The sequence below is a fragment of the Eptesicus fuscus genome, chromosome 13 (assembly GCF_027574615.1).
Source record: "Eptesicus fuscus isolate TK198812 chromosome 13, DD_ASM_mEF_20220401, whole genome shotgun sequence".
NCBI classification, from domain to species: domain Eukaryota; kingdom Metazoa; phylum Chordata; class Mammalia; order Chiroptera; family Vespertilionidae; genus Eptesicus; species Eptesicus fuscus.
In genome coordinates, this window is record NC_072485.1 from 80,339,622 (window position 1) to 80,361,012 (window position 21,391).

The 21,391-nt window shown below is 63.7% G+C and overlaps 1 protein-coding gene across 2 annotated transcripts; it reads right to left on the reverse strand.

The window, feature by feature from the left end:
- Positions 1–226: 226 nt before the first annotated feature.
- Positions 227–16,735, reverse strand: PLCB3 (phospholipase C beta 3). Of its 2 annotated transcripts, XM_054725812.1 has the most exons (32): positions 16,540–16,735; positions 13,885–13,962; positions 13,593–13,661; positions 13,364–13,504; positions 13,050–13,129; positions 12,916–12,969; positions 12,757–12,832; positions 12,555–12,655; positions 11,917–12,083; positions 11,680–11,826; positions 10,550–10,790; positions 10,267–10,351; positions 10,003–10,189; positions 9,114–9,316; positions 8,505–8,601; positions 8,343–8,427; positions 7,923–8,047; positions 7,268–7,422; positions 7,027–7,188; positions 6,263–6,362; positions 6,072–6,176; positions 5,799–5,890; positions 4,476–4,629; positions 4,354–4,389; positions 4,037–4,205; positions 3,444–3,585; positions 3,281–3,357; positions 3,078–3,167; positions 2,930–2,987; positions 2,527–2,613; positions 2,227–2,446; positions 227–1,070 (listed from the first exon to the last, which is right to left on the reverse strand). In XM_054725812.1, the coding sequence occupies exons 1-31, from the start codon at positions 16,636–16,638 to the stop codon at positions 2,243–2,245; spliced, it is 3,666 nt and encodes a 1,221-aa protein (XP_054581787.1). In that variant the 5' UTR covers positions 16,639–16,735; the 3' UTR covers positions 227–1,070; positions 2,227–2,242. The 2 variants fall into 2 exon arrangements, with proteins under 2 accessions (XP_054581787.1, XP_054581786.1); XM_054725811.1 differs by lacking the exon at positions 227–1,070 and having other exon boundaries at positions 1,833–2,446.
- Between the last annotated feature and the right edge of the window lie 4,656 nt (positions 16,736–21,391).

Consider the following 21,391-nt stretch of genomic DNA (forward strand, 5'->3'; position numbering starts at 1 on the left):
GCCGGCCGGCCGGCGGCCGGAATTCCGTGCTCTGCAAACCGTGCCGCCGTCCCCCAGGGAGGGTCATTTGTTCCTATTTGGGTCAGTCCTTTAGAACAGCTACTGTGTGGCCGGCCTGGGGCCAGCGCTGCTAAGGGAGCTGGCTGGGCGCGCAGGACGGGGGAGGGGGTGGCGCAAGGCTGGCCAAGGGCTGTGAATAGAGGGATAAAGAGGGAACCAGAGAAGCTCCAGGACCTGGGAGCAGAGCTCCGAGCTCGAAGTCAGAGAGATTTATTGGCGCCCCCTATAGATGAGCCAGTGATTTGTGCTGGGTACACAGAGATGAATTAAGACAGCCGGTGAGTTAGAGCTGGGACTTGAAGGGAGAGCTGGGGGAGCGGGCTGTCCTTCGAGGAAAGAATGGACCCTTGGAAGGATAGGGGAGCAGCAGAGGCCAGGCTTCTGAGGGGCTCGTATGTCATACCCAGGAGTTTGGAGTTTCGCCTGGTCTTTGAGGACCAGGGGACTGGCGTGTAGTGTTTCTGTAAGAGGAGGCGAGCCAAGAAGGTAGGGATTGGCAGCTGCGGGGCCTGGACACAATGCGGTGGGCAGATCTGGGGAAAGGACAAGGACTGACCGCAGAAGCAAGGCCCAGAGTAGAGGTCCCCTGCCCTGGGAGAGCCCCCACTCTGAAGTCCAGTTTCTCCGGCCTCCCCACCCCATCTGTTTGCCTGAGGCTGCAGCAAAAACAAAAAGAAAACACTCAATTGGCAGGAGATAAGCCCAGATAAGAGGCCGCCTTCCTCTGGAGGAGGGAGGCAGGCAGTCTGGGAAGCTCGGCCAGGAAGCTGGGAGAGGCCTTGAAGGAGTGCCAGCCTGCCCCTGCAGCAGAGCCCAGCCGCACCCTCGCTGCGCCGCGGGTCTCTGCCACTCCTCGCTGTCCCGAGGCAGGACGGGAGGCATGGAGCAGGTCCTCCAGGCCGGCTGTAGACCATCTGCCACGGAGCCTTCGGACCTGCCCTGCCTCCAGGTCAGGACATCTTGAGTGGGCCTGGCACACGTGACTTCTGTCTGGGCTTCAGTTTCCTCACCTGTAAAACAGGCATAACATCTCCCTCACAGGGATGAGGGGCGCTGGGTCTCCCAGCCCCTGTGTCTGTGACCGCCAGCTTCCCTTCTCCCACGGGTCACTGCCAAGCCCACTCACTTCCCACCTATCGCTGCCCAGCTCCTGAGCTGCCCAGCTCCACCCCTAGTCCATCTCCCAACACAGTCAACTGCCTGCATGGAGCCCAGAGCAGCCTCAGCAGGAGATGCTGGGCCCTTGGGTCACATTAAGAGAGGGCAGAGGGAGAAAAGTACGGTCCAGGAGCAGAGGGCACGGGCAGAAAAGCCTGGGGAGGCCACAGGGCCTCCGGTACCAGGTTAGTAGGAAGAGCTGCAGGCCCCAGGCAAGCAGCTATCAAGGTTCAAACCCAGCCTGGCAGGTGTGGCTCTGTGGTTGAGCATCAACCTATGAGCCAGGAAGTCATGGTAAGATTCCCGGTCAGGGCACATGCCCGGGTTGTGGGCTCCATCCCCAGTGTGGGGTGTGGAGGAGGCAGCCAATCCGTGATTCTCTCTCATCATTGATGTTTCTCTCCCTTCCTCTCTTTGAAATCAATAAAAACATTTAAAAAAAAAAAAAAGATTCAAACCCAGCAACCCGTCCCTGGGGGCCTGACCTCAACCCCAGTGCCCACAAGCCCATTTTTATATGAGGAAACTGAGGCCCCAGAAGAAGGGGCAGAGAGGGCCTGCGACCCAGGGTCCTCTCTAGCACGGCCCCACCCCAAACCACACTGCACACAGGGTCCCTGAAATCCACTTTTATTCACGTAAAAAAAAGTCCCCAGAGAAGAGAGAAAGAATGTGACCCCTACTGCCCAGAGCTCTGTCTCCACATAGTGTTCCCTAGGGAAGTGAGGGAGATAGCTCCCACTCTGGGGTGTGGGTGTCATGGGGGGCAAGGGCCCCGCTCAAGCTCTGGCCCAGAGTGACCCAGCACCTTCCCTAGGACTAAGGACAGGAAGGAGGGGCTGGGGACTAACGGGGCCCCGAGAGGGTGAAGGAAGGAAGTTAGTGCAGGGTGCTCGCCTCAGTTTAAAAAAATAAAATTTCTAAAGATAAAAAGTTAAAAGAAAAAAAAGAGCATTAGTGTCTTGGCTTCCGGCCTCCTCCCAGCGCCCACCCTGGCCCGGTGGCCACCTCTTGCTCAGCCAGTTCAGAGCTTCGTGTTCTCCTCTTGGCTCTCCGAGTCGGCGCCGGACAGGTGCCCACTGCTCCCCGGCGCGTGGCCATTGCTGGCACAGGCCACCAGATGTCCGTCCCCCAGCCCCTCCGGCGTCTCGCCCAGCAGACACCGGCGGATCTCCTGGGGCAGCCTGGCCCGATGCTCCTGACATTCCTGGGCCAGCTGGGCCAGCAGCTGTGGGGGAAGGAGGAGGGTCACAGCACAGGCCCCGCGCGCCCGCCTGCGCCCAGTGCCCGCCTCGCCCCAGCACTCACCTTGGGCTCCTCTTCCAGCAGCTGCTGCAGGACCTGCTGCTGCCCAGCCACCAGGCGTTCATGCCGCTGCTTCTGGGCCTCCTCCAGCTGTCAGCGGGGGACAAGAGCTCAGCCGCCGGTCCTCGGGGAGCCGCCAGGGTTCTGAGATACTATCCTCCTGGCAATGCTGCAGGCCCAGCCTCCGAAGCCATGGGGCTCGGTTAGAGACCGTGGGCTTTGATGGTGTGGGCTGGAGGGGGCTGTGGGGGGCTGGAGGGGGCTGTGGGGGGCTGGAGGGGGCTGTGGGGGGCTGGAGGGGGCCGGAGGGAAAGGCTTTGGAAACCCCTCTAGGGCGCCAGGCCCGCACCAAGGAGCTGGGTTTCTGAGGACTGGAGGAAGAGGGTGGCACGTGAGCCTCACTCACCCGGCGGATGGAGTTGACGGACTCCGTGATGTGGCGTCGGTTAATCTCTGTCAGTTCCCTGCACAGGAGCAAGGCAGAGTGGGGTCACCGCCGGCACCCAGCCCTGCCTGCCCAGCGCCCAAACGGCTCCCGGCCCCGAGGCCCTTACGCCTCCTTCTTATGTTTCTCCCTTGTCTTGGCTTCCGAGATACTGTTGTGGCGTTTCCTGTCCAGGATCTTCTGCAATTCCTTCTTCTCCCTGGAGGAGCCGGTGGGGGCAGAGGACGGGTCAGTGGCAGGACTGGGGGCTCTGCCCTGGTCCTGGCACCAGGGAGTCCCCCCTGCCCCCCATACAAGATCCTGTGCCTTCACCTGTCATTCATCTCCTTCAGCCTCTTGACCTGAGTAGTGTGAGCATCCAGGACAATCTCCCTGAGCCGCTGCAGAGCCTGTGGACACGGGTAACCAGTCGGTGCGACAGGCTAACGACGGGTCTGTCCGAGAAGCAGGCACTCCCTGACTACGCCCGCCTCACCTGTCTCAGGTGCTCCAGCCTCCGCTCGGCCTCGGCGTCCGCCTGGGCCTCCCGCAGCTCCAGCAGACTCTGCACCTGTTTCTTCTGGAACTCTTGGTAACGCCTCACCTCTTCCTCCTCCTCCTTCTTGTCCTCCCCAACTCTGTGTGGAGAACCCCCCTGGGTGAGGCTCAGGTCATCGCAGGAACTTGGGCTGGGAGGGCAGAGGGTGCAGGGCATTTCCCAGCTGGCAATGATGGACACCGGCCCTGGGGCGGGGCTTATTATGCTAATAAGGAGGCCAGTTCATTTCACTGAAATGATGGGAGCCTGTCTGGGCAACAGTTTCTCAAAACACATGCTCCTCTTGTCTTCCGATGAGGTATTGCTCCCAGGTGGGAAGAGGGTGGGACTGAGCCAGGGAAGCCTCCTCCCTTCCTGGCACCAAGCCCTCCTCCTTGGGGGCCCAGGAGAACCCCTCGGTCACCCTGCCATCCTCCGTGCCCACCTGGTGCAGGAGAAACCCGCACCCCCACACATTCACGGCGATGCACGCAGCACAGTCGCACACAGGCAGGCGGGACGCGCACGGGACACCCGGCCGGTGCCAGCACCTGCTCTCGGCCCGGGCCTGGGCCAGGCTGTCCAGCAACCGGCGAGTGAGAGCAAACGCCTTCCGCTGGTGCTTCTTGTGCAGCTCCCGCAGGTCGCGCTCCTGCCGACTCCGGAGCTTCACCAGAGCCTTGTGGCCTCGGAGCTCGTCCAGCGGGGCCACGGCCACCTCTGTGCGCAGCAGACGAAGGCGGCTGAGCGGGCCGGGCCAGCCCAGGGGCACCCACACCCCCAGGAGTGGTCCTGCCCCCTCGGGAAGCTCCACCCCAAAACAGGCCCCCTCCGGGGACGGCCCCACCCCCACAAGCCAGGGCCCTACCTGACAGGATACTGGCAATGAGATCATCCCGCTGACCTGGGGAGCAGAGGCGGGACTGTGAAAAGCCGGGGGACGGTGGAGCCACGCCCCGCAGGCCACCCCAGGCCCAGGCCGCCCCTTACCTGGGCTGCTAATGGAAGGGCTGGTGGGAGAGGGGGTGGGGCCTGGGGGCCGGCGGGGAGAGGTGTCCAGGGGGCTGGGTGTGGGGTTCGGGGTCAGCTGGGATCCCTGCTGCTGAGACTGGGTCTCCTGGCTCGTCTCCGGGCCAGCCTGAGCCTGTGGGGGAGGAAGCAGGGTGCTCTTTCCAGAATGCTGTCCGCTCAGGCCCCTCTGCCCTCCACAACCTCCGGGGCTGCCCCAGGCCCCTGGTCCGCCTCCCTCTGCCCAGCTGGCCCTGGGCTCCTCATCTGCAACCTGGGGCTGTGAAGACAAGTACACGAGAAACAAGGGGTCTAAACCCCTTTCCACATGGGGTTGGGGGCGATAATGTGAGATGGTGTCTCCAAGGCGCTGGGCCCCCCTGCATGTGCTCGGGAACTTCCATTCGTTCTGGAAAGCCTTGGCCCGGCCCCAAGTCTCCTCCTGGCTCCACCCTTGCCCACAGCTGCTCATCTTCCTAGTTACTTAGCTCCTGATTAAATCAACGAAGGAAGTGAGTGCAGAGCGGGCACCAGCTCTCTGGCTAACAGCTTCAGCAGCGGCCTCTCCCTGCCTGCCGCAGGCCCCAGGGGACTGGGTTTGGATGTGCGGGCGAGCCTCTGCTCCTGACCCCTCCCCACAGAAGCCACCGACATCTCATGGCGCACAGGAGCCGTATTGAAAGCGCCGGCAGAACCCGCACCCCAGCTCCGGCCCTGCGTGCAGCTGGAGGAATCCAGCCCGGGTGCGTCCTGAAGGCCTCCACGCGCAGGAGGGGTGCTTTCCGCCTCCTTAAAATGCGGGGCAACCCAGGGCGGCTGAGCCGACTGTGAGAAGCCGCACAGCGTGCAGCATGGTGGACAGGCCGAGGCTGAAGGCCCAGGCCCGGCCTTTGTGACTCGGAGCCTCAGTGTCTCCATCTCTTCCCGGGGGACGGCAAGCTCAGCTGGGGGAGGGTTATGTGAGCCAAGCTGGTGAAAAGAGCTGACACCTGGCCGGGCAGAGAGCTGGCGCCCAGCACCCACGTGGCTTTGTTTTCTGGTTTGGGTGAGAGAAGAACCCAGAAAGGGGAACAGGCCTTCGGGCGGAGGGTGAATGACACTGGTGTTCGCTGCAGGGCCTCGAACAGTCCCTCTCCCTCTCGGGACGAGGAGCCGGACCGCCAGCCGGGAGTGGGCACCCGTGGGATGGGCTGGTGCAGGCGGAGGAGGCGGGGAAGGCTGCAGGTGCTTCACCAGGGCCAGCGGGGTTCAGCCCGCACCCCCACCCGCACCCGCACCGCAGCGACCCCACCTGCCCTGGCTCACCTCCCTCTCTCCGATGAGGGCGGCCAGCTGCTTGGCCCTCTGGTCCATCAGGCTGACATGCTTGATGGGGTTGATCAGGGCCTCTGCATAATCTGGGTAGGGGCAGAGGGCAAGGACCTTGGAGTCAGAACCCCAGGGCCACACCCTCCCACCAGCTCTGGTCTCCTGAAGGGACTGCAGAACCCACCCTCAATTGGGGCCCCTCAGCCTAGCCATTCCCAGACCCAGGGGGCGCCCTTGTCCCCCACGCCGTGGCCTGCCCCTGCAGCTCACTCTGGTGGTCGTCGGGGATGTAGTCAGAGGCCTCGGTGTAGATGAGCAGGGCTGGCAGGCACAGAGGCTGGTTGGCCTCGTTCCTTAGGCAGATGTAGTGGTACCCTGGGGGGGCGGAGGGCAAGGTGAATGCGCCCCACTAGGTCCCCGCACACACTGCCCGGGGCTGCCCAGAGCCCAGGTGGCCTCACCTGAGCGGATGGCAGAGACGGGCAGGATCCGGTGCCCCACGAACTTGCCGCCCTCCTCAAAGGCCGCGATGCGCAGCGAAGCCAGCGTGGGCAGCACCACCTGAGGGCCCAGACCGGCGCTAAGTCACAGAGCTGACCCCTGACCCCTGGCCACAGCCGACCACAGCCACCAAGGCCAGAGCTCAGAGGGACCCTTGGACAAGCTGACCCAATGAGTAACATCCGTCACTATCACTACCGAGCCAATGGCAGACCCACCCCTCCGTGGCACATGGCCAACTGGACAGCCAGCAGCCCCTGAGCCAAAGGAACGGGCTGACCCCCCCACCCCCAGCACCGCTCCCGGGGACAGATCCGGCCTGGTGATCACCAGCTTGGAGACGGAGAGTGAGCCAGGACTCTGGCTCTGAGGCCACACCCAGCCCAGCTGGGCTCAGAGCTCCAGTCCGTATGGGAGGGGGAGGAGCCGGGGTGAACTTGTGCCTGATCTCAGGCTCCCGTCTGGGTCTGGGGAGGCTGTGCCCACTCCTCTTGCAAGGCCATGGGACCGCCCACTGCCTCACCTTCCCGCCCTCCTCTCTCACCCGGCAGAGGGCAGGGCACCCGAGCCTGACCCTGGGACATGCAGGGCGCGGGGAGAGGTCTGGAGGTGCCAGGCCCAGCCTTGAGGTGGCTCGGCACCCCCCCTCCCCCCCCGACTGCCACCAGGCACCTGGTTCCCGTTCCCCGGGGGGAGCCCGGCAGGTGGGCGGGCGCCAGCTCACCTTGGGGAAGTCAAAGGGCTCCTCGTCCCACACGGGGTTGAAGGAGTTCCCCTGGGAGGTCCGCGTGCGGTACTTGCGCCGCGTGTCCACGGGGAGGCCGAACATGTCCACCTCCACGTAGATGCTCACCTTCCTGTCCGACAGGAACTGCCCCGAGATCACCTGGCGGAGCAGGAGGGTGAGGCGGCTGCCGAGAGTCCCGCCCCCCGGACACCCCGGCCTGCGCCCTCCCTGGCTCCACCTTGACCCGCAAGGCATTGGCCACAATGCCATCCACGATGTCCTCGGTGAAGGGGTCAAAAGACTTGTCTGGCCGCCTCATGAACTCCGGCTTGAGCAGGTAGCCGCTGCGCCCGTTGTACTCGAACACGCCTGCGTTGAGCTGCATCGCCACATCTGGGGCCACACGGGGAGGAAGGACAGGGCCGGGCAGAGGGGGGCCAGGGGTCATTAGGTCAGAACATCCGGGGTCAGGGTCCACAGTTGGGAAAGATTAGACAGGAAGAAGGGCCCAGGGTCCGCCAAGGTCAGGAGTTGGGGTTAGCCAAGGTCTCGGTTTGGTTTGGGAAACGGGGATAAGTCAGAGGTCCATTCTGACAAATTTAGCCCGGCTGGCGTGGCTCAGTGGTTGAGCGTCTGACCCATGAGCCAGGAGGTCACGGTTCAATTCCCAGTCAGGGCACATGCCCAGGTTGCGGGCTCGATCCCCTGTGTGGGGTATGTGGGAGGCAGCCGATCCAGTGATTCTCTCTCATCATTGATGTTTCTACCTCTCTCTCTCTATCTTCCTCTCTGAAATCAATAAAAATCTGTTTAAAATAAATTAGCAGGGTCATGGGGCACAGTCGGTGAGGATGGGGGCCAGAGGTCAAGGGTCGAGGTGGGCCAGTGCTCACCCAGGGTCTGGAAGTTGAGTGCAACGAGCTGGCAGCCCACGTTCCAGAAGAGCTGGGGCATGTAGTTGGACGAGTCCACACGGGTGCCCTTGGGGTAGATGCGGCTGAGCTGCTGCTTGTTGTATCTGAGGTTGGCAGTCAGGGGCCACACCGCGCACTCACCCCCCCGCCTGAAGCCCAGCGCTGCAGGCCCAGCCTCCGCTCCTGGGAACCCACCTCCTGGCCTGGGCTCCAGGGCCCCCCTTGGGTCCCCACTTCTTGGCCTAGCCCCTGCGCATTCTCCCAGACCCCTCCAAAGCCCAGGTGGGGGTGCTGGAGCATCAGAACCCTGTGCGGGTGGCATAAGTGGGTCAGAACATCTTCGCAGGCCTCGGAGCGCCCGCAGCCTGGCCCCATGGCCCCAGTGCCACCAAAGGATACTCCACAAACTCCATGGGGTTCTTGGTCAGCTGTTCCATGGCCTTGGTCTCCACGAAGGATGACATCTCGAAGCACTTGTTCCTCTCTGGGGGTGGCCAGATGGGGGTCAGGCCTAGCAGGGCCAAGCTGGCTCCCACACTCACCGTCTCCCACCCCACTTACTTCGAGCAGCCTCGAAGGACTTGAACTTGACAGGCTCGATGTAGTTGACGAGTGTCGACATTTCCTCGGTAGCATTGACCTCACTGCTAGCAGTGCCCTGTGGCCCCCAAGCACAGGGTCAGCAGTGTCATGTCCCCAGTCATCAGCTGGACGTCCCCTCACCTGCCCCGCGCCACGAAGGAGGCTCCGACCCTCTTCCCGCCCCGGCAATCACGCCACCCAGGAGCCTCAGCAAGGGCTGCAGCCCCTCCGTGGCCCGTCAGCCCTGGGCCCTTCTGCCCTGACGTCTTCCTGGGGCCTGGCCGACGTGCCCTGGGTCCCACCCTCCTACTTTGCCTCCTGCTCCCTTATTCCGGAAGCTGGAATTGCTCACTCAATCACAGGGTTTCAATTAGCCACATGCAGACAGGTCCCCAGTTTTCCATCCCCAGCCATTATTTCCAGCCACCACCTTTCCATCTCCTCAGCAAGACTCAAACAACCCCCATGCTGCTGGGCTCAGCAGCCCGCCCACCCTTCCCCAAACTCCAGGAGAGCAGGGAGTGTCTGACCATGGCCAAAGCCAGCCCTGAGGGGGCCCAGCACACGCCTCCCACCGGCAGGCCTGACCTCATCCGTGGTCGGCTTTTTGGGGTCTGACTGCTCCTCCTCTTCCTCGTCCTCCTCCTCCTCCTCACGGTCGGCAGGTCCAAGATCAGGGACCCGCTGGGGCCCCTCCTCGCTCAGAGACTTCCGAGGCTCCAGGCTCAGCTTCTCAAGACCCGCCTCCTCCCCATTGCTCAGGCCTGGGCAGCTGTCGGAGCTGGGGGACCCTGCAGAGGACGGTGGCACAGGGGGTCGGGGGTCAGGGCACACACAGACACTCAGCAGCCGGGAGGGGTTGTGCCCATTGTGTGTGGAGTGACTCAGTGGGAAATCAAGGGGACTCTCAGGACAGTGTGGCTGGGGGAGGGGCAGAAGTCGGAGTTGGATGTAGTGGTAAGGCAGAGGGGGTCAAAGGTCAGGGTTCAGAGTTATTGACATCAAGAAAATAGGTAGGTGGCTCAGCAAGGATAAAGGATGACATGGCGAGATTCCAAGTCAGGGGTCAGTCAGGGGTCAGAGGTAAGGAGGACTTCAATAGCGTGAGAGGTCAAGTGGGCAGACTTGGGGGGTCACAGGACGGGGGTCACGGGACAGGCGTCAGAAGTCTGAGGATCACACTCAAAGCGGGCGGATGTGGCTCACTGAGGCAGAGATCAGAACCGGCTGAGGGGAGGGCATGTGAGGTGGGGGTTTGAGGTTGAGGGGTCAGGAGTTTGATGGAGCCAAATCCAATCTGGGTTTAGTTCAGTGAGGTGAGTGCCTGGGGTCAGGGGTCAGAGGTCCCATACTCAGTGAGGAGGTGGCGAGTGGCTTGGAGAGGAGGAAGGTAGTGCTGGGAGCAGAAGGGAGGGTTGGTTCAGTGAGGTGGGGGGTTAGGGTCAGGATCGGGGTCGAAGGTCGGGCGGGGTCATACCGAGCTGGGGCGAGGAGGGCTCGGTGGCGGCGGAGCTCTCGCTCAGGGCCGAGTTGCTCTGCTCCAGCGGCCGCTTGCGCACGGAGCTGCTGGGGACGCCGGTGCTGGGCCGGTGCCGCTTCTTGTTCTTCACCAGGATGCGGCCCATCAGGTCCTGGGGGCTGGGCAAGGGGGCGCCCGGGGCCAGCTGGTGGGCACAGACAGGTCAGGGCCAGCTGGGGCACCCTCACCCCCCACGCCCTGCCCCGGCTGAAGCCCCCATACCGGGTACTTGTCCAGGGGGTCGATGAGCAGCGCATCCCCAAAGATGGAGCGGCAGTACTCGGCCATCTTGGCCTGCTGCTTTGCCCTGTGGGGCCAATGTCAGAGGTCAGAGGTCCCCAGGGTAGGTCAGAGATCTTCAGGGTCAGTGCAAGGTCCCAGGGTCAGAGGTCACAGGAGCCTTCCACAGGCCCCAGTGGGAGGCTGCCCCTGGGGTGTCAGGGGTCCCCAGAAGCCTGCGTGTCAGAGGGTGCCGGGCCAGACGACTGATCAGCGGCCTACTCACGAGTCCACGTGGTTCTCGAAGGAGAGGATGACCGGGTAGGGCGAGGTCTTGAAGGCGGTCTCAGCGATGGCCTCCAGCACGTCCCGCAGCGGCACCTCCGTGGTCATGGTGAAGCCGTGGGTGATGAAGGGCTCCTCCTCGGGCGGCCGCCCTTTCCACACGTCCAGCTCCACGCAGCGGCAGCCCCACAGCAGCGCCTGGCGGTACATCTCCACCGAGGAGGTCCCGGCCAGCTGCCCCGCTGGAGGCGCGGCTGTCACCACAGCGCCGCCGGCCAGGCTCCTCCCCGCCTCCCCAGGCCCCTGCCGAACCAGGCCAGGCTAGGGACACAGAGCCCCATGGCGGCCAGCCCCGATCACCCCTAGTTCACGGTACAACCAGCACCGTCTCTCCAGAGCGGGCCCAGGCCACCGCCTAGCCCCCGGCACCCACCACGCGGTCAGCGTCTACCCGTGCCGGCGGACGGCTGGCTCCTTCACCAGGGCTCACTCCCTCTCACCTAAATACCCACCGTCTCCCATCCACCAGCGAGTCACCCCAACGCCCCCATGGCCCCTCACTGCCCCTGCCCCCTCCACCGCTGCTGCCCTGGAACAGCCTCCATCGCTCCTGCCGGGGGACAGCAGGCCCCGCCCTGCCTCCCATCCAGTCTCTGCAGAGCGCCTGGCGTCATCCTTCTAAATCATACCAGGTCACACCCCCCGCTCAACACCCTCCAATAAGCCCTTCTTGATCACGTAGGATAAATCCAAATTCCTTCCCTGCTGGGTCTAGTCCTACCTCCCTCTCCGGCCCCCTCTCCCCGTTACCTGCCCCAGCCCCCACCCACCTCGCCTCCCCACCTCCCCCTCCTCCTCCCGGCCTCCTTTCTGCTTCTTCAAAGCACCAAGCAGTCTTCTATTCTGGGCCTTTGCACAGGCTGTTCCTTCCCCAAGCCACCGCGGCCCTCCCCCAGGAACCCTTCCAGACCACCCAGGAGACGCACCCATGCACAGAAGCCCTGGTCCCCCGGCAGGCTCTGTTCCCTGCCTGCATTCCTAGTACCGGCCACCCCAAAAGGAGGAAGGGCCGGAAGGCAGAGGTCACGATGCCATTCCTCCCTCCTGGCCAGCGGAGGGCAGCTCACTCACCTGTGAGGTAGGTGTTGTGTGAAGAGTTGATGAAGTAGGCGCTCAGCGGCTGGGTCATGTCTGCGCTCAGATCCAGGGCCTCCAGGGGCAGAATGCCATTCTCCTCCCCGCCCAGGTAGCGGCTGAAGCCCTCCATGGACATCTGGTCTGGGGGCCGGGGAGGATCAGCAGGGTCAGGGTCAGCTGGCCCTGCTCCGGTCCTTGCCCACCACCTCCCAGCCCGCCCGGCTCGCTCACCTCGCTCCAGGAACTGCTGGTTGGGCTCATACTTCTCAATGAGCAGCCGGGTCTGGGAGGGCCCCAGGGGCGGGTACAGCACTTCATTGAGTCTTGGGTCCCGTTGCTTCTGGTTGATGAAGTCCATGAGCTGCTCCAGTGTCAGGTACGGCTTGCCCTTGGCACCTCTGGCGGGGAGGGAAACCGGGTCAGGCTGAAGCCTCGCCAGGCCCTGCGCCAAGCCCTCGCCCTGGCAGAGGGAGCTGGCACCCACTGACTGAGACTGAGGCAAGTCTCTGCTCTGGGTCTCAGCCTCCCCATCCACTCCCTCCCATTCGACCCTGGCATTGGCATTAGCAAGGGCAGTGGAAGTGACCCAGTGCTTGGCCTGCCACTCCAGGCCTCTAGACCCTGGACCCAACCCGCTGTGTGAGCTCAGGAAGTCCCCAACAGTCTGAGCCGCCTGTTCCCGTGCCCAGCATGGGCCAACGGAAGAACCGGGCAGCAGAGAACAGAGCTGCAGGCAAAGCGGCTCTGAGCTCAGCCACAGCCCGTGCATGGGACCCCAACAGCTCCCTCGCCCCCCTGGGCTGGAAAGAACCCCGAGCAGAGGCCGGTGCGGAGCACTGGGGCGGGTGAGCGGGCCCAGCCCTGCTCACATCTCCAGCAGGATCTTGTCAATGTCCGGCCGAAGACACAACTTGTTCAGGAACCGCTCAAAGATTTCCAAGGAAAACTCATCAGGCCGGATGGACTCGCTCTGGGGGCCAAGAGGAGTATGGGGGTGAGAACCCAGGGGCAGCCAGCCCCCAAAGCAGGTGCCCATTATACCCACCCGGCCCCTGCCCCCAGCCCCCTCACCCGGTTAAAATTGAGGCCACAGGACTCCAGTGCCGTCTCCACCCGCTTCTTGTCTGCTGAGAACATCTTCAGGATGCTGAACAGATGGGAGGGGTCAAGGTCAGTGGGGGCAAAGGTCACCAAGATCAGGGCAAGGTGCCGAAGGGAAGGGGTGCTCACTTCTTGACCGGGATCCGTCCATCCTGGTTCACCTGCAGCTTCAGCTTTGTGTATCTGGGGAGACAGGCAGAAGGCTCACGCCCTGGGGACGGCCACCCGCACCCCCACACCCCCCAGGCAAGCCTGGGGCTCACGCTTTGCGCAGGAACGTGTTCCTGGAGGCGTTCTGAGCCAAGATGTTCATGGCCAGCTTGAACAGCTCCTCAGCCCAGACCTGAGGGGTCAGGATGCAGGGGAGAGGGTGAGAGGGGCGGAAGGGCTGGCTCGGCCACAGCCCATGTCCAGAACCGGGTGTGGCGCACAGTCAGTGCTTAAATACTGCTTTGTCAGAGGGTGGTGAGAATTCAGGGCAGAGAACAGCCTGGTATACAACGGGCTCTCACTAAGTGATGGCTGACTCAGCTAGTGGGGTGGTGACTCCCCTGGGCAACCCTCAGCCCCAGCCCACCTTGGCTGTGTCATCCTGCACGGCCATGAAGTTCAAGAACGCTGTGTTCACTGGGTCTGGCCCGGCCACCACCGTCATCAGCTTCTCTTCGAGCCGGGCATCAGGGCCCCCAAAACCCAGCACCTCGCGAATCTTGGGGTCCTGAGTAGGTTAGAGCCAAGGGTGAGGAGGGGCATCCCTACCCCCCACCACCTCACTCCCATGCTTAGTCCTGGGCCCCATCGCTCACCTTGGGCAGGCGGGCGTAACGGCCTGTCCGTGTGTCCCTGATGGAACTGATGTCCAGTGTGTCCACCTCCTGGGGAAACCACATGCCTGGCTGGGTTCTCATTGGCTACAGGGTGAGATCCCAGAGCCCCCAAGCGCCCCATCCCGGCCAAGGCCTGGCCACCCCTGCACCCAGCCTCAGCCCCTGCCCCTAGTACTTCCTGTCTGGCAAGCCAAGGGAGGGGTCAGCCAGCAGCTGGGGGTCTGGGGCAGGGCTCTCGACCTGAGTGAGCCGCACCAGCGCCCGCCCTCACCATGTTGGGCCCCGTCCAGTACAGGAAGAAGCCATTGGAGTCCACGCGCAGGGTCACCAGGTTCCGACTGGAGGCCTCCTGGGGATGGGATGGCACAATAGGGGTCAAGGAGTGAGGGCTGCAGCCCAGGCTTGGTCCTCGGAGACCCTGGGGCCACCAGGGCAGTGTGTCTGACCGGGAGCAAAGACGAAACCTCGCCCAGCCCAAGGTCCTTCGTGGCTCCCTCCGGTCCTCAGGACAAAGCTGAGGTCCTGGGGTGTCCTCTGCGGACCTGACACCCCTCCCAGTGTCACCTCTCTCTCAAGACTCTGTCACATGGACGACCCTTTCCCCACTTCCAGCTTCTGCGTCATTGTTCCTTCGCTAAGATACCCTTTCCTTCCTCCTCTACCCATGGAATCTGACCCACCCGCCGGGGAGGCCTCCGGGACCCCAGCCCAGGCTTGATTTCCCCAGAAGCCCGACAGCTCCCTGAACCTGCGCAGCCCCATTGGGAATATTTATGGGATGAAAGCAGAGGGTTCGGAAATCTGACCCCCACAGCCCTAGGGACCCCAGGACGACCAGCCAGCCCTTACATCTGCCTTCAAGTCCCTCTGCCACCCGCAGCGCGCCCCATCTTCCCCGGCACAGACTGAGTAACTCAGCGGGGGGCTCGCCCCGCCCTCAGAACCAGAGTGAAATCTGTCCTCCCTCGAAGAGTGTGCTGGCCCCATTTTCTGAGAAGGGCCGGGTCCCTGGCACACTCCCAGGGCCACCCCAGGCAACTGAGGACAGCAGCCAGAGGGGGCGGTCAAGAGGGACTTAGACCTGGGTAGGGCCTGAGCGGCCAAGTGGCCCCAGTAGGAGACCCCTCCTCACCGTGGTGTCACCCCCAAACTGCTGCTCGAAGTCTGGCAATCAGATCATCAATAAAACATCTGCCTTCACATCGTCCCTACTGTGTGCCAGGGCCATTTCTAAGCACTTAACATCCAGGAGCTCACTTCGTCCTCCTAACAACCCCTACTTGGTCTGCACTATTATTCTTCCCATTTCACAAACGAGCAGACTGAGGCCCGGAACTGAGGCCCCGAGCGGCCGCTTAGCTTATGAAAGGTCAGGAGGAGCCAGGGCGTGCATGCGGCCGGTGCGGCTCCGGAGCCCTGTGGCCGAGGAGGCAGGGAAGCAGGACCCCGCCAAGGCTCCAGCTCCGGGCCTCAGCTGCGACCCCAGCGTGGGGCCTGGGATCCGTCTCCACTCTCCAGACTCAGTTTCCTCTTCCCGAGATGGGGCTGCTCCAGCCCCGCCCATCTCAGGCTTTGCTTACAAAGGACAGGAAGTTGATCTGAGGGCAGAGGGTTCAGGGAGCCCTGGAACATGGGGGAAGCTTGAGCCTCCTCACCTCATTGTGCTAACAAACATCCTCAGCCCCTCTTTGGGGTTCCTGACCCTGCCCTGGGACTCAGGATACCCCAATAGTGTGAGGAGGGGGGAGTTCTGTAGTAATGCCCCCAGGACTGTGTGAGCCCTGTCCCTCCCCAGGGTTCTGGCCTTCAAAAGCAGCTCAGGCCCCCTGCTCTCTGGCCCCAAGTCCTTGTCAGCACCCCCCCCCCCCCCCCCCCCCCCAGGGCCCTCTCCCTGTTCCCACTTCCTTATTTGGGTTTATCACACTGGGAGGAAAAAGAGAAACTTTTCCCTTTAGGCCATCTTGGGGAAGGGGTCTCCCCGGGCCCCTGGGGCTTCCAGGCACCCTCTACGTAAGGCACACCTGCTGCCTCAGGCCACGCCCCCAGCCCCTCCCCCAGCTCCCACGCCTACCCGCCCCACCCAGCCGGAAAGGAGCCCAGACACTTCCAGGCCTCTGGCCTGACTGGGTGAGAGCAGCGAGGAAGCTCAGGCAGGCCGGGTGGCGCCCCTGGGGAAGGAGGGGTTCAGGGGGCAGTGTGAAATGAGGGTGGGGCACAGGACTGGGGCCCGAGCCGCAGGTGACAGTCGAGGCAAGGAAGGTAAAAAGGGGTTTGGATTTATTGGGGTTCAAAGTCCCGAAGCTAAGGAGTGGAGCGCAAAGTTTCCCTGGGGTGGAGGAAGTTGGGGGGCAAAGTCTCCAGTAGGGGGTGACTTGGTGGTACCACCTGAGCTGGGCGCTGGACTGGGATCCAAAGCAAGGCAAAGGGTGCCAACCGAAATAGGGTGGAAAAGTGATGAATGGAGAAGAATGTTCAGACGAGGGCATGGGGGAGCGTAGGGTCCCAGCGGCTCCCACCCAGAAGGGAGGTGCACCTGGGCCAGATTGGGGACCAGGGTCCTCGAACCAAAGAGTCCAGTGCGGGGCAAGGGTCTGGGGATCAGACCAGGGTTGGAGGAACAGGAATTAGATCGGCAAGGAGGGGTAGGAAGGGAGAGTGAAAAGGGGGCCGGGATTTATTGGGGTTCGAAGTCTCCGGGCCAAGGGGTGGAAAGCCAAATTTCCCGCAGCTGAGGGGCTGGGGTGGGGGGTGGAGGACAAAGTCCTCATTGCGGGGACGACTGGGGACTCAAGTTTCCGGAGCACAGCCGGTTTGGGATGGGGGGGCGCCGTGGCCAGGCCAGGCTGGGATGGGGTCCTCGGCGTGGGGCAGAGCTGGAGGGAGGGAGTCCCCGAATCGGGGCGGGGCGGGGGCCCCCCGCACCTACCTCGTCCCATTTGATGAACTTACTCCCGCGCCGCAGGGTCTCCGCCACGGTGGGCGGCTCCAGCTGCAGCGCGTGGACGCCGGGCCTGGCGCCCGCCATGGCCGGGCGCGGGGCGGGCGGGCAGCCCGCGGAGCCCCGACGGGGACCGACGGCGCGGGTGCTCCCTCCGCGCGCTCCCGCGCGGCCCGCCTCGGCCCCGCGGCGTCAGCGTCCGCCTGCCCGCCAGTCTGTCCGGGACGGACCCGGGGATCGGCGGGGCCCGGGCGGGGCGGGGCGGGGGCGGGGCCACCGCGGCGCCGCCCCCTCCCACCGCGTCGGCCCGCCCGCCCCGCGTCGGCTCCCCCTGGCGGCTGGGGCGGCGGCTGCAGCCTGAGCGGGGGTTGGGGTGGGGGCGTCGCTGAACCTCCGGCACTTCGCTGGAGGGGGGCTCCGTCGGACGAGCCCGGTGTGAGGAGAGGGCGCCGGGGGCCGGGGGCTGTGGGTGCAGCTGGAGGCACGGGGTAGAGGCGCTGCCCGTTAAGGTTTCTGAGGGGCGGGGTGGGGGGGCCAGGCTTGTGCCCGGGGGCGCAGAGCCCTTCCCCCACCCCACTCCTGCAGCACTTAACCGAGTGCAGCAAAAGCCGCCGCCCCCCTCCTCGCCCCCCTCGCCTCCCTCAGCCCCTCCGGCAGCCCCTCCTGCAGTGCTCCTGGGAGCACTTAGCTAATGGGCCTCCCGCCGCCAGGCGCCCCACCTCCGTCCCTGGCCCGGGGAGACCTCTTTCGAGGACCCACGCGTCCTGGCCTTTCAGAGCCTAGGACAGCCCCTCCTTGTGCTGCAGACCGCCACGGAGCTGGGCCCGGGGGCGCCTTGCTAAGCGCTGTGAGCGGACAGCTGCTCATTGCCCAGAGGGGTCTGAAGCCTCCAGGTGGGGGGGGGGGTGGGGGGGCGGGGAGCCGGCCCTGCGACGCCAGCCTCCCCACAGCAGGTGCCCTGAAATCTTTGTTCCAGGGATGGGAGGGGAAGGCGCCTGGGCGCTGGGATGGATGGGGCTACAGCCCCTCCCGCAGGGCTTGGCTGGGGGGGCTCCTGCCTGGGGGCCCCTGTGGGAGCCCCCCCAATACAGAGGCAGTGGCAGCCGCAAGTTTAAAGTAGAACTCATCCAGAGGGGCCAGCCAAGTCACCTAGAAACCCAGAAAAGACGAGGCTGGTTCTGGGGGAGGAGGGGTCAGGCGAGGAGGAGGGTGCCCTGCAGGCCTCTTTGCCCCAGGCTCTCCGGCCGCCCAGGGGAGTCCTGCCTGGAACTGGCTCCCCGCAAAATCCCAACCACGCGGGACACCAGCCCTAACCTAAGGGAGCTCCTTGTCTTTGGCCAAGGCCCTGTGAGGTGTGGTTATGCTCCACTTGAGGCCCAGAGAGGGGAAGGGACTTGCCCAAGGTCACACAGCTCTGTGGGAGGTTTTCAGCCTGTGTCCTGAAGGCCAGCTTGTGATCCCTCCACTCCTGGTCCCTGAGGAGAAAGAGAAAGGGGAGCTGGACTTGTCATCCTCATCTCAGCAAAGCCGCAGAGCTGTGCCCCTCAGAGGCCTGGGACCACGGCTGCTGGGCACAGCCGCATGCAGCGTGGAGATGGCCTCGGCTCCCACAGGACCTAGTCTCTCGGTGCCTCAGTCACCTTGTCCAGAAGCTGGAGGTTGTTGGAGAATTAAATAAACGAATGGGTAACCTATGACCCCTGGCTACATGAAGCAGGGCATCTAAAGGATGGCGACCAGGCTGTGGGGGCATCAGGGAGAAAGGAGGAAAGGGCATGGATCAACTCTGGGGCAGGGGTGCCTGCCCGCCAGCGCCAGGGCCGGCGGGGCCTGGAGCCAGGGCCTGAGCTTCGGGGTCTGCACGGGGGGCCCTCGGCCTTGGACAGGTGCACCCCCGGGAAGCACCGGGCAGCAGCTCCTTCCAAACAGGATGGGAGGCTTTTCCTGGGCCTGAGCCTCTCCTCCCACCCCTGTCTCCCGAGGCCAGGGCTGCCCCCATTAAAGGGCTCCTTTCTCCTCGGACACTTTTCCCAGCCTTGGCAATGATAATGGGGCTTCTCGGCAAGCGGTAATGGCGGAAGGAAGGCCGCCTTTCCGCCTCTTCCCTCGATTAAGGGAGCGTCCACGGCCCACGGGACCCTCCCGGGGCCTCTGCTCCAAGGAGGCGCTGAAAGCAGCCCGAGCTGATGGAGCACTCTGGCGGAGGGGAGCTGGGACCCCAGGAAGGGTGGGGCTGGGGAGGCTGGAAGGATGAGGAGCAGCCATGGGGCACACTCCAGTCCCAGGGGGAGTCAGGCAGGGAGTCGAGGGCTGGGATGTGGGCATGGAGCACTGAGCTCTCAGCCCCCGACCCCTGGAGGTCAGTAGAAACAGCCCCCTGGAGAGACTCAGGGGCGCTAAGTGGCCTGCCCATGTCTTCGAACCCTACTGGGCAGAGCCAGGATGGGAACCCAGGTTCTGTGCGAGGCAGCCCAGCCTCCGAGAAGGCTGCGGGCCAGCAGGGCCGTCTGCACCAACTCTTCTCAGTGTGGGTGGCCATGGGGCGGACTGATGGACAGGGAGTTGGCCCCAGGAATCTGGGAGTGCCCTGGGGGTGGCATAGGAGGTGGAGAGAGGGAAAGATAGGAAGAGGATCCTGGATCCTCCCTGTTCTGCCCAGAGAACCCACAGGGGTTATCGATTATCCCCATGAAATTTGGACATGACAGGAGCCTTCGCACCAGCCCTGAAGGGAGGAGGGACAGGAAGGTCAGCCTCTGGGTCACAGCACCTGGAGGGCAGAGCTAGGGCAGGTACCTAGGTCTTCATGGCCTCTAGGCCCCACTCCCACAGCAAGCTGTGGTATATCCCCCTCCTAAACCACGAGGACTCAAGGCCCTAATCAGTGTTCCCGTTCAGAAAGAGTAGACCGGCTCTGATGCGGTAAGATGGGGTGTGTTGGGGAATTTGGACTTGGGTACAATTGCTCCTCCTGACAGTCCAGGCTCAGAGCAGGAGGCCAGGAAGCCAGGCCAGAAATGGGGTTCCTGGTGGAAAAGGTGGGTCCTCCCTAATCTATAAGGACAAGGGTCAACCCTTCCCCTGTCCCCCAGGCTGGCTGAAGGGAGACTAAGGCCAAAAGGAAGGCTGAGGGAGGGAGGAGGCATCCGCTCACTCTGCCTGCCCCCAGGCTAAGCTTGTGAGCCTGCCCACCACCCAGTGGGCCAGGCCCCGCCCAGGGAAGCACACCTCCAACCCCTCTGCGTCTTCCCCCACTCCCACGGGGTAAGCCTAAAGTCCCGGGTTTGAGTTTGGCTACCGTCTCAACCTCTCTCAATCCCTCCTGCTGCAGAGGGCTTCTCAGGCCTCCAGAGAGCTGTCTGTGAGGGGTGGACACAAACACTGCTCTCAGGCCTTGATACTCTGCTCCACACTGGAGAGTGAGCCTGCCCTCGGTGGGAGCATCCCAGAGGAGCTGCACAACCCTATCGGGTGGTGTCTAAGGGGAGGTCGGGGGATGAGTAGAGGCTTTGTGTCAGGGGCCTGGGATCACAAGCTGATCTGCACGTCTATTTGTGGGACTTAATGAACTTCTGTGGTGCAGTCATTGAACCTTCTATGCATTTTCCTATTTAATCTTCGCCACAACCCCAGGAGGAACTGTAGGCACACAGGAAGCCATTCATTCATTCAGTCATTTGTTCAACCAACAGTTATGGACCACCTACTATGGGTCTGACATAGATGCCGAGAGCTCAGCAGGATCAGGTAATTTGCTGGGTACACGTGGGTTTGTAGCTGAGCAGGCCCACTCAACCACCAGCCTCCGCAGTGCGCCAGTCCGGCAGGCTTCGGCCCCATGGAGCTCACAGTTTGGAAGTGGGAGACGGACAGTGAACAAGTGAATGAGAGAGACTCTTTAAAGATACAGAAAACCAGACGGGATGTGTGTGTGTGTGTGTGTGTGGTGGAGCGGGTGCGGGTGGCGGGTGGGAATGAGATGAGCATTCTGCTTAAGAGAGGCGGGGCAGGAAAAGGCCCTGTGAGATCCGAGGGCCAGGACCTCCCGCACGCTGGGACCGGCGGTGTGGAGCCGACTCCTGGCTGCTTATTGTGGGCCAGTTGTTATTCTTATTGTCATGAGTAGCGGCTCCCCCACTTCCCAGCTCTTTATGCCTGCGTTCCCTCGTTTGTATACACGTTGCGGGGTGCGCAGGGCCGCACGCTGTGAAGGTCAGTCCCACGAGGGCACCCCAAACAAGTTCTGTGCTTCCCAGCCCCGGCTCCGCTGCAGGGGAGGGACTGCCAGGCGAGGCCGGACCCCGCGAACTACACTTCCCCTAATTCCGTTCGCCGCCGCCATCTTGGCCGGTGGGCGGTGGCTGTCTGGGGTCTGGCCCTTCCGACCGCCAGGTCCGTTCTGCTCACCCCCATACCGGGCCTCCACCATGAGGGGCGCAGGACCCCGCCGAGTAGGGCGTCCGGGCCTGGGCCGCTCCCGCCCGCCCCCTCCACTCCTCCCCCCTCGGGAGCCCGGCCCACGTGTCGGCCCGCGCGGAGAAGCCTGCTCGCCCCCCGCTGGCCAAGCGCCGGAGGACCCAGGCGCCGGGGCTCCCGCATCTCCTCGCCGGACATCCGCCGGCACACAGTGCCCACTCCCCTCCCTTTCCAGACGGCAGTTTCTGCTTCAGCGAGGACAGAATTCTAGGGTCCCGGTGGGGGCACAAACCCCGGTGCCCGGCGCTTAGGACACGAGCTTGGAGAGGGCAGTTAGCAGGGGTGGAGGACAGCCGGGCCGACCCGCACGAGCAGACCCTCCTCCAGCCCCTGCCCGGGGGCGGGGTAGGTGAGGGGACTGCAG